The 12,730-nt window shown below is 37.4% G+C and overlaps 1 protein-coding gene across 1 annotated transcript in view; it reads right to left on the bottom strand.

Moving 5' to 3' along the window:
* LOC126282099 (uncharacterized) overlaps positions 1 to 12,730 on the bottom strand; it is a 518,030-nt gene that overhangs the window by 38,025 nt on the left and 467,275 nt on the right. Inside the window, exons 10-12 of the mRNA XM_049981558.1 lie at positions 11,126 to 11,286; positions 2,895 to 3,101; positions 1,555 to 1,871 (exon numbers count right to left, since the gene is read on the bottom strand). Coding sequence (XP_049837515.1) covers positions 1,555 to 1,871; positions 2,895 to 3,101; positions 11,126 to 11,286 — 685 coding nt within the window. The remainder of the gene's footprint in view (positions 1 to 1,554; positions 1,872 to 2,894; positions 3,102 to 11,125; positions 11,287 to 12,730) is intronic.

Genomic DNA, 12,730 nt, shown 5'->3' with positions numbered 1-12,730 from the left:
CTTCCCAAAGGCATATCTCTGATCACATTTTTCATTAATGTTCTGCTTAACTTTTTCACAATTTTATCTGCTACTTTATCTTAAATGCATAATTACAATCAACATTGATTCATGATAATCATGCACTCATACAACACCACCAAGTGGAGCTCCTTCATTTTGGCTGCCACTTATTATCACTGCTGTTTTCCCCCAGAGGTGAGCAAATGTTGTGCTGACCAAATGGAGAACTTTGGTATATCTAAAAGTTTATAGGTGATGATTAATCTACACCTTCATTACTAATGACCCAATTGAACTGGGATGGTCATTAAGGGCATGGACTTCCACTTGCATGACAGTTCCTGGATCCTCTCTGAGAGATGTACAACACTATTGGCTCATCTTTCAGGAGTATTTTCCCACACTAGAAACCCTTTTGCTACTTACTTACAAAGTTACACCTTATTACACTGTCACCATACACAATAATAAGCTCTTAATGAAGTTGCTCTCTTTTTTTTCTATTAAAATGATTTTTCTGGCTTCTATTTTCTCTATAGGGATCACCAGTTTGAATTTTGTACTCTAGTAAGGAATAGTTCGATGGCTCTATGGATCAGTGTCAAGCAACAAATCCAAAGGGCTGAAGTACCATCTCCAGTTAGCCCAAAGATTTTTCTGTCACTTATTACTTTTTTTCATCACTAGAAATAATTCATTAATGTGAAAAAAATCAATTGGCTCCGTGGTTCAGAGTACATCAATAATTGAGTTGAAAGATCAGAAAAAGGCAAATGCGCACCACTTTCAAAAGGACCATGATTAGTAAATCATAGCAGCATTCAAATGAAACTTAGGGTTGTGGATAGATTCACCTTACTCTAACAGGGATATGCAAAAGAGTAGTCCAGTAAAATTGTTTATGCTTGTAATTGCAGAGTCATATTTTAGGGTGTAGTCTTCACATATCACAGTGAGCTCATAATGAGTTTCCTCAGAATTTTATACTTTCAAAAAGAATAAATTATCTCAGAACTTCCCAAAAGCTGTTGGACTTTGTACATTCCTTTTCAGCCTTCTTTGGCAATAAAAGCAATTTCATTTGGCACAACTTGAAGTGGGTTTATCCAATGCACAAAACTCTGATATTGTTTAAAACACTATTTTGCTACCAGTAATGAATAAACAAGTCAAATACAGTCAAAATATTTCCCACTTTAGCAATGCCTTGAAAAATGAATGAAATGATTGTAAGGCACTGGTGGCCGGGAGTCCCCATCTGGAGAAGTTTGGTCACCGAGTTGCAAGTCTTTCCAGCTGACGCTGCATTGAGTGACTTGTGTGTCAATGATGATGAGGGTAACACAACATCCAATCCCTGAACACAAAAAATCTCCAACACAGCCAAGAATTGAACTTGTGTCCCTGCATGGCAGTTAGACATGCTGACCATTCAGCTAAGGAGGTGGACATTTTAGGAATAACTTTCAATGTTTCCTAACACTGACAAAAATTGTGTTACAGTTTTAGTTGTGTTACATATCAAATCAATTAATAAATTGATCATCAAACCTGTGGCTGATCTCCATAAAGCCATTGGCTCCCCTCTTTGTTAGTTGTTGTCTCCCTTTCTGTTGGCACCAGTATTGGTGTAGTCACTGTTGTTACCACATCTTCCAGCTTCTCTGTGGTTGAAAATGTGACTGCTTCATCCTTACCACTGTCTGTCTGTCTTGTGGTCATGCTGTAAAACTCTGTAGTCAGAGGAGTATCTTGTGGTTTCTCTGTTGAGTTATCTACAGTTTTGATCACTGAAGGAACAGATGAGATCAGACCTGATGTTGTTTCTGGCTGTATTGTTGTATACATAGTGGTGTCCATATATGGATCTGAAAATTACAGACAAAGAGTCACGTTAATCAACAACAAATACAAAAAATATATTTCAATAAGCACATGCTGGAAACAAGGTAAAATTTGATAAACTATATCAGGATAGGAAACAGAAAAAATTATGGATTCATGATTAGTTAAATATGATGATATATAATGAATAACAAAAAGAACCACTCTACTGCCTATTCTAAATACAGCCGTTAGACAGTATACTATCTTTACTGGACTTAACATCAGTAAGCATTGATTATCCTTGTTGTTCCTGACATTCCAAGGCTTTCATTGGCTCAGGATTACTTCAGGGACCGTAAGTTGCTATTCTAAAGTTGCTGTATTTCAGTCAGCTCCTTCAGTTTGTGCACAACATTTTGAATCACCCTGTACAGCTACTGCACATTTGAATATGGACTAAATATTTTTTAGTTTAATGTCCCTTACATAACTTTTGTCTGTGAACTGGAATGTTATTCTGCCTGAAACGGATATGTTGCTATGTGAAAGGCATATCTACAAGGTGTATAAGACCATACATGTCCACTTAAGCTCATATAACAGGTTTATGAAGTCTTAAACAAACAAACAACAACTTTGCAAAATCAGTGACATAAGTAATGTTTCATTAGTGAAATCCATTTTAATTTGATAAGCTACAGTAATCACTTCTGGATGAGCTAACAAACAAATCCATAACTTTTCGCAAGTAAGATAAAAGAGCTACATGCCTCAAACAGAAGGACTTTTGATGATAGTGATCTCAGGTTATTACAAATACAAACATGTATATTCATACTTGCTGGAAATTATGTATTTCTCCCTCTCTCTCTCTCTCTCTCTCTCCAGGATTTCTTCTCAGTGATTTCCAATCTGACTACTTATCTACCAAATTTGCAGCCACAATTGTTTTAAATGTAATCTGTCTACTTTTTTTTGCTTGTGCTATGTTCCACTGTAGTTTCTTAACATTTCTCTTTAGCATGAGCCACATAGTGTATATTTACAATCATAATTATATTTACCTGTTGAAGTTACTTCTGTTGTTTCTGGCACAGTTGACTTTTCAGCTGGCATAGTTGAAACTGTCCAGTTCTCGTCTCCACTTGGTGTTGTTATTTCACCCCTTATTGCAATTGGAGAACCAGTGTTGATAGATGTTACTGCAGTGGTAGAAGTTTCAAAAACAATGGTTGTTGGGGACAATTCCGTATGTCCATTGTTATGAATCTCTGCACAGATTTATGCATCCTTATGTTAACATCAAACCAAATACTTTTCTTAAGGCTTACATACAAGCAAGAACATTTAAAAGAGAAGTGATTCTTCCATATAATGATGTAAATTAAAAATGATTTTTATATTTTTTTACAAAATTAATATAGTACAGTTCATCATGACAGACACCATTACTGAATATGTTTTTTTAAAATATATAATGGTTTTTAACTAGTATCTGTATATTGAACAAGCAGTGAAGGAAACAAAAGAAAAATTTGGAGTAGGTATTAAAATCCATGGAGAAGAAATAAAATCTTTGAGGTTTGCCAATGACATTGTAGTTCTGTCAGAGACAACAAAGGACTTGGAAGAGCAGTTGAACGGAATGGACAGTGTCATGAAAGGAGGGTATAAGATGAACATCAACAAAAGCAAAACAAGGATAATGGAATGTAGTCGAATTAAGTCGGGTGATGCTGAGGGAATTAGATTAGGAAATGAGACACTTAAAGTAGTAAATGAGTTTTGCTGTTTGGGGAGCAAAATAACTGATGATGGTTGAAGTAGAGAGGATATCAAATGTAGACTGGCAATGGCAAGGAAAGCGTTTCTGAAGAAGAGAAATTTGTTAGCATCGAGTATTGATTTAGGTGTCAGGAAGTCATTTCTGAAAGTATTTGTATGGAGCGTAGCCATGTACGGAAGTGAAACATGGACGATAACTAGTTTGCACAAGAAGAGAGTACAAGCTTTCGAAATGTGGTGCTCCAGAAGAATGCTAAAGATTAGATAGGTAGATCATATAACTAATGAGGAGATATTGAACAGGATTGGGGAGAAGTTTGTGGCACAACTTAACTAGAAGAAGGGATCGGTTGGTAGGACATGTTCTGAAGCATCAATGGATCACCAATTTAGTATTGGAGGGCAGTGTGGAGGGTAAAAATCGTAGGGGGTGACCAAGAGATGAATACACTAAACAGATTCAGAAGTATGTAGGTTGCAGTAGGTACTGGGAGATGAAGAAGCTTGCACAGGATAGAGTAGTACGGAGAGCTGCATCAAACCAGTCTAAGGACTGAAGACCACAACAACAACATTAACTACTATTGGTCACAACCATTAACATATGTAATTTTCAACTGTAATAAAGTATTAAATTGAGTAAAAACAAAAGACATGGAAATAAAGATGCATAAAAATCAAACCTTGAAAGTATGCTGGTAATGATAAAGAGCAACATGCACAGCCCAACTAATTAAGCAGATTAGATTAGCATCCAACAATATGTATATGCCAGCAAATAACTGAGTGAAATGTGAACAAAAACTGCTCTAGTGATGAACTGTGTTTCACAACAACTTTCCAAAATAAATTTCATAATATAATTGAAATATCATATAAAGACAGACTAATGGCCAAATGATCCATAAAATAATACTATAAATATAAGGTGACAAATAAATAATTTTTCCCAGAATCAGACTCAAACCCAGATTTTTGGGTTTTCATGCACAGTTGGCTTAACCGTGTGAGCATTCTTCCTGATCTGACTCAGACTTTCATTTTCAGTGATGTTTACACCAGAGGTTCTCCCAAGGGGTATGTGAGAATAGATCCACTGGGGATTTAGGCGTGGTGAAGGATCATCATTCAAATTATGTATGTCAATTGGCAGGGTAAATCACACTCCCCTTCCAACTCAATTACCACAATTGTGTCACTCTCATGCACCCCAAGGCAGAACCTCTGCTGGAAACATCAGTGACAATGAAAGTCTTCAGCCAAGTCAGTAGCTGTCATCAAACATTCATTTCATTTACTTTCATTTATATAACACTTTTAATCATGTGCATAATACTTAAGGTAACTGCTTTGGGAAAAATGAAGAAATAAAGAAAGAAACAAAAGATCTAGGTTTGTGTTCTCATCTGGCAGACATCGTTAGTCCAAATATACACTACATTGTGGAGTCAGTGTATCTGTGAAGATTTTGCAGATATAATTCCATGTCATTGCATCTTCATTATTTCCATCCTTGATATACAATCTTTTTATTCATTCAAATGTAATTAGGTAGGTAAAAATATTAGTGAAGACAAATAAATGTAAAATATCAACATATCATTGTCTCCTATAAGACATATATTTATGTATTGTTAAAGAAATAACTAAAAATCTCCGAATGTAAGTAGTCATTTGTCTGAAATATAGCATGTAACCATAAGACTCTAGAAAAATACTGGAAGAATCTTATATCTAATATAGTGAGCAGAATACCCACTCATTAAACAAAAAGAAAAATGTAATGACGGAAGTACATAGTGAAACTTAAAAGGGCGGAGAGGTGCCACTTCATGAAGTGTAAACAGTGGTAAACTGCACCATGGTCACCTCTTACACAAATGAATATTGTTTTCAAGGTATTCCAACCAAAATCTAAACAGCAAATAGTTGTTTGTTATGAACATAAACAGATTACAAATATATGTCTGTAACACACTGCTCCTCATTTTGTGTCCCCCACTATGTTTGCTCCTGATGACTGACACCCGATACCATAAGACCCAGTTTCAGATCCTCTACCGTATTGACCACAAGCCTTTGCAGTCACTCTTCAAACCAGTTCCTATTCGTACTGCTCAGAAATTGAAACAATGGGCTATTCCTCTCTCAAACTACCAGTTCGAGATCATATATCAGCCCACTTCTAAGCATGCAAATGCACATGCTCTCTCATGTCTACCTATGGGATCTGATGCTGACTTTGACACTTCTGAAGCAGTGTGTTCTCAAACTGATGTGCATGAAACTGATTCTGTCAAGCAGTTTCCCCTGGATTATTGCAAAGTAGCGCACACCACTTCTTCCAATCCTGATTTATAAATTTTTCTCTGGTACATTCATAATGGATGGCCACCTTCTATCAAGAACATTGTTAGCCCCAATGTCTGTCAATTTTTTTCTGTTGTTCATGGTGTCATTTTGCTTCACACAGAATCAAGACATTCCCATGTGGTACTACTGAATGTGTTTCAAAGACATGTACTCACTTATTGCATCAAGGTCATTGGGATATTGTCTTTGGAAATCATTTAGCATGCAGAAATTGCACATGGTTTGGCTAGGATGTACAAATAGAAAGGATGTCTGAACAGTGTCAGGTGTGTGCAGAACATCAGGCTGCCCCTCCACAACATTTTTTGAGTGGTCCAAGGTAGAGGCGGCTTGGCAGCATTTGCATGTTTTGTTGGCCCTTACTGGAACACATGCTGGTTAGTAGTTGTTGACACATATAGTAAAGTCCCCTTTGTTGTTCCCTTGCTCCCTTAGTTCATTTTCTGCATCAAAGCTCTGCCTGAATTGTTCGTCATGGACAACGGACCTTAATTTGTCTCTGCAGAATTTGAATATTTCCGTACAGCAAATGGCACACACCATCTCATATCAGCACCATTCCACCCACAACTGAATAGTGCAGCTGACCATTTTGTTCGCATGTTCAAACAGCAAGTAGACAAACTTCTTGTCCACTTATTACTCCCAAACCCACAATGGCCCTTTGCCCCCAGAATTGCTACATGGGTGACACTAAAGCACACTCTTGCATTTGCTCCATCCCCCACTGTGATCAGCACCTGCAGACTCCAGTCAGCCAACATATCAGATTAGCCAACCCGTGTTTTACAGAATCTATGGCAGAAAGAAGTCATGGGAGCATGGTGTCATTACTAGTTCAATTGATCCACATAGGTTTCAGATTCAAGGTTCTGATGGATTGCAGAAATGGCACGTAAATCAAAGTGGCCGTTGTTGCTGGCAAAGTTCTGCCACTTCTTGTATGTTCACAGATTCCTGGACTTCCTGGTCGATGCTATCTGAGTGCCATCCATCAGAGTGGGGGCATGCAATGCTGTTTCCGGACCTCGAGCTAATGGACATTGAACTGATGCCATATCTGTCCACTAGCCAACGTCCAACAGGGAAGGTCATTTAGTGAACTCTTAGAATTGAACAGACGTTATTGTAAATTGCATTTGCTAAATATTGTAAAGTTTACCTATGATTATTTGCACTTAGCCTCTGAGAGTATTTTTTGTGTTATATCACATGTAGTATTGCAAACTTCATTATTCGACAAGTCACGAAGATAAGGAAAACCCTTTCAACTCTTTTGCGTGTCTTTGTTACTAATTTCTTGGAGTGTTGTAGAAGCTTTGTTCTCCTACTCTGTTACCTGACCCTGGAGCCTACCTGTGTAATAGTTGCTGGGAGAAATTGTATTAGTGGGGTACTTCCCCAGAAGCTGTTTCACAAACTCACTAACTCAGCCTACCATAACAACAGTGGCAACTTGGCCTCCCCAGCAGTAGCAACAAGGCCTTTACAAAACTGACAACAAGGTTTTACAAAAGTATCCACATATGCTATTATTGTATGACACATGGATCAGGCAATGTGAACTCATAAAGAATGGCTTGCATGAAAAACTGCCACATCATACAAGATGTTTAAATTTATTACTTCTTTTGGTGCTAACTATTCAGAACATATTTCACTGACAGTATACACAAATGCGGCTGAATGTATCTATACAAATATATCATTGTACAACATACAGTTCAAGAGATATGATGTCTCAAACACTGAGATATGTGAAAAAATGTTTCCTCATGCATGAAGCTTTAATACATTTATTCTTTACTGCTAATTTACATTCGAATCAACTTAAGGAAATTCCGGATTTCCTGGTACCTGGCAGTGCTTTTGATAGCTTTCAACTGAGAAATGAAAATGACTGTAGGCAAAAACAATAGCCATCTATAGTGCTACAAAAATGAAATTCCATAGAAATGTATCTAAAAACAAAGATGATGTGACTTACCAAACAAAAGCACTGGCAGGTCAATAGACACACAAACAAACACAAACATACACACAAAATTCAAGCTTTCGCAACCTGAGGTGCTTCATCAGGAAAGAGGGAAGGAGAGGGAAAGAGGAAATGATGTGGGTTTCAAGGGAGAGGGTAATCCCGGGAGCAGAAAGACTTACCTTAGGGGAAAAAAGGACAGGTATACACTCGCACACACACACATATCCATCCGCACATACACAGACACAAGCAGACATTTGTAAAGGCAAAGCTCTCCCTTAAAACCCACATCCTTTCGTCTTTCCCTCTCCTTCCCTCTTTCCTGATGAAGTAACCACAGGTTGCGAAAGCTCGAATTTTATGTGTATGTTTGTGTTTGTTTGTGTGTCTATCGACCTGCCAGCGCTTTTGTTTGGTAAGTCTCATCATCTTTGTTTTTAGATATATTTTTCCCACGTGGAATGTTTCCCTCTAATATTTCCATACAAATGTTTAGAAAACAACTTTGTATACATGCGATGCAACTTAAGCCCAGCATGCAGAAACTGTCTGGAATCATATATCTTAATTTGGATACTGTACTTACACATTTGATATTACGCATATTTCTCTGTATTACTGTTTCATAATTTCAAAGGTGTTTACATGAATACATAGAAAATAATTTTTTTATACTTCACTACAAACACAGTTCATTTTCTGTTTTCATTTCTAACAGAAGATTGTCAAAATGAATAACCAGACAAAGCTGGGTCTGTCAGCTAGTAGGTTAATAAAGTGTCATGTTACATTTACAGATGAAGCTTTGGGAATTGACATCCCATGCAAATTTATTTTGAAGAATTTGGAAAATTTGTAGGGGGAGCAGTGACACCAGCTTTTCTGACAACTAAGATGAATGTGAGGAGGAGAGAGGTAAGTGGGCAGCAAATTTCATCATGTTGTCAACCACAGGAGAGTAAATTGCATACCTAGCTTTTTATGAACATCTTCCATGTTGAAACTGCAGTTTGCCTGAATCCATTTGTTGCTGGAAGTCAACTGACTTTACAACTGGGCCAATATTTAACAATAATGTATGTTTCTGCAGGAGACTGTAAAATTCTAGGTAGGGACCAGTGACAAACTTATATGTTTTGTGCAGCAATTTTATCAATGTTAATCATGAGGTAAGATGAAAGGAGGTGTGTCAGTTGCAAGTCCTACACAACCATGGAAAAAGAAGTGGACAGATGACTTTTTGGAAGGAAGTGATGAAGGAATATTGTCACATATTCATGTCAATACAGATGTGAAATCTGTTATGTATTAAGAAAACAAACAAAGAAACAAACCTAGTGTTCTCAGGGCTCTCCATAGCCACAACCTCAGTAATTGCAACATATATGGAAGAAACAACAACATATTTGTGACAAGCAAGATTGTAAAGAAGAAACATCCAAATATTGGTGAAAGTTACATAATAGATCCCTTCCTCACATTTGTCACAGTTTATGCACAATATATGTATGTAACATGTATCAAAATACTCATCAGAGATCTGTCCACTATCTAATGAATGTTTTCTGACTTTACAACACAGTTTTAGTTTTGATAGCTGAAAGCACATTAAGTATGGCAAGGTGCATTTAAATATGGTTCAAACATAACTCATTATGTTATGCTACAGGTCAGTCACATTCATTTGCTTTGCCAACCAACAATCAAATTATAAACTTTAAACCTGAACTGGACCTCATGCTTCATGACAGACAGATTCATCTGTCACAACTAAGAGTTTGGGGTGGTGGAGGGGTGGGGGTGAGTGGCTTTCCAACTTTAGTGCTGCTTGCATATAATAAATTGCCTCTTTTTTCCTCTCTCATTCATTAGGTGAAACTATCGTTTCAGATAATCCTACAATCATTATTATTATATTATTATTATTGGGCCTGGTGGCCTAGCACTAAAGCACTTGACTGGCTACCAAGAGGTAGCATGATTAAATCCCAATCAGACCTTACATTTTTCAGTCTGCGTTTTAACCTAGTCTTCACCTCTCAATGATGTAACGAGTAACCAGAAATGACATGACGTTCAGATACTACGCTAAACTGCAGATTCCATATCCCCAATTGGATAATTGTCGTAGGTCAGGTCCATGCATGTTGCTGAAGTGGTGTCCAATTGAAAGACACACCAGGTCAGTGAGCCACATGAAATTAACATTATGGTAAAAACTGGTGTAAACCATTTCTTATTGTTTATTTCATTTCTGCTTGTATTATCAAATTGAATTAAAGTCCAGGGGGAAGAAATAAGAACATTGAGGTTTGCTGATGTTATAATTCTGCTAGAGACAGAAAAGTACTTGGAAGAACAGTTGAACAGAATGGACTGTCTTGAAAGGAGGATGTAAGATGAACAGCAACAAAAGCAAGATGTGTTTTGCTCTTTGGACAGCAAAATAACTGATGATGACCAAAGTAGAGAGGATATAAAATGTGGACTGGCAATGGCAAGAAAACTGTTTATAAAGAAAAGACATTTCTTAACATCAAATATAGATTTAAGTGTTAGGAAGCTTTTCTGAAGGTATTTATCTGGAGTGTAACCATGTATGGAAGTGAAACATGATAAACAGTTTAGATAAAAAGAGAACAGAAGCTTTCAAAAAGTGGTGTTACAGAAGAATGCTGAAGGTTAGATGAGACAATCATGTAACTAATGAAGAAGTACTGAACAGAATTGGGGAATCAAGGAATTTGCAGCACAACTTGTTGAAAACAAAGAATTGGTTGATAGATCACATTGTGAGACATCAAGGGACCACTAATTTAGTATTGGAGGGAAGTGTTGGGGTAACAATCATATAGAAAGACCAAGAGATGAATGCAGTAAGCAGACTCAGAAAGATGTAGGTTGCAGCAGTTATTCAGAGATGAGGCTCATAAAGGATAGAGTGGCATGGGGAGCTGTATTAAACAAGTCTTCGGACCGATGACTGGAACAACAACATTATCAAAATGGCAGAAGCTTAGATTAGATATAATGTCAAACAATTGCGGTAAATATGGTGTATTTTCATAAAAGCTATTAACAGAAACTTCTAGTGCGGTGCATTATATTCATTGCATTTCATAGATAACTATAATTAAAAACTGACAACTTTTTCCGTACCTGAAGTTCCATTACAGGTGTTGTTGTGTTCGCATCCACCACTATTTGCTTGCAGTAAAACTGCAGGTACTGGTGATGCATTAGTGCTGCCAGAAGTGTTACTCTCTTCCTCAGGTTCATCTACAGCATGAACTATTGTTTCAGCTTTCAAGTTGTCTACTCTGTGGATGTAAATGGATCAAGTTTAGGAAAATTTAAAATTTTTAATGGATAACTCACAACTGAAATATTAAAAGACAACTTGGATGGATTGAACTGCATGGAGCAGATTATATTAATGAACAAGACCGAATATTATAATCAAACACAAATCTATGCATAACAGAAAGAAGAGGATGGAGTTCAAGAGTATAGACTAATATACTCTAAACTGTTGAGCAACTTATATGCTTAGAAACTGCAGTGGTTTGTCTTGTGGTACGCCTTGCTACAAAATAGGTATCAAAACTAATAGTGTTGTAAAAAATGACTGTCCCACCAAACACTGGCAGCTTCCTTTTTCATTCAGAACTGTTCACATATATTGAACATTACAAAAGTTTTGAGACATGACTACAACAGTTAACAGATTGCACAATGGAAATTCTGAAGAGTTTAAGTCAAATATGAAGTTACCAAAGCAGTTATACACGAAAATGGTCAATGCTGGAAGAAAAATAGTCATAATGAGTTTTTAATTACAGACTTTCCTAACAAATGAAGACAATTTCAATGACACTTACCCACTGGGGATGATAGGTGACTAGGGAGACACAACATGGGAAATTGGTTTCTGAGGAAGGTGGGGAGGGTAATTTCAGTCCTTGAAGGTTTGGTGGGACTCTCAGCATATTTAGAGAGGTGCTTCTTGTCATTGCCAATGCTATGACCATGGGTTGCTAGGCTGTATGCAAAGGACTTCTTGGTGTGGAATGGGTGGCAGCTGTCAAAATGAAGATATTGTTGGTAGTTGGTACATTTGATGTGAATGGAGGTACTGATGGAGTCATCCATGAGGTGGAGATTTGCTTTTAAGTGGTGCCTCGAAGGAAAAATATTTATTGATGAGGATGTAGTTGATCACAGTGAGCAGGATTTGGAGTCAGCCTGGTATTGGGAAAGGAAGTACTCAATGGTGGTAAGGCCATGGATACTGAGGACATTGGGGTAGAGGGAAGTGGCACTGACAGTGATAGGAAGGATGCTAGATGCTAAAATGACAGGACGTGTGGAAAATTTCCAGAATGAGATTTTCACTCTGCAGCGGAGTGTGCACTGATATGAAACTTCCTGGCAGATTAAAACTGTGTGGTAGAGCACTTGCCCGCGAAAGGCAAAGGTCCCGAGTTTGAGTCTCGGTCGGGCACACAGTTTTAATCTGTGTGAAGAGTTGATAGAAGAAATAGTTAGTATGTTTTATGTGAGTAGGTTATGGGTAATAGTTGAATGTGTTGCTCAGCAAAGCCAGAGATTCATTGTTTGAGATTGCTTTGGTAGGGCTTGTAAGTGGATGCATCAGAAAGCTGGCAGAGTTACTCAACCAGGTAATCCCTGTGGTTCATAACAACAGTGGTACAGCATTTGGTAGCAGGTCTAAAAGGTTGAGATCAGTATTTAGGTGGTGGA

Source organism: Schistocerca gregaria, chromosome 7 (assembly GCF_023897955.1).
Source record: "Schistocerca gregaria isolate iqSchGreg1 chromosome 7, iqSchGreg1.2, whole genome shotgun sequence".
NCBI classification, from domain to species: Eukaryota; Metazoa; Arthropoda; class Insecta; order Orthoptera; family Acrididae; genus Schistocerca; species Schistocerca gregaria.
The sequence above is the reverse complement of the archived record's forward strand: the minus strand, read 5'-3'. Positions and strand labels throughout refer to the sequence as shown.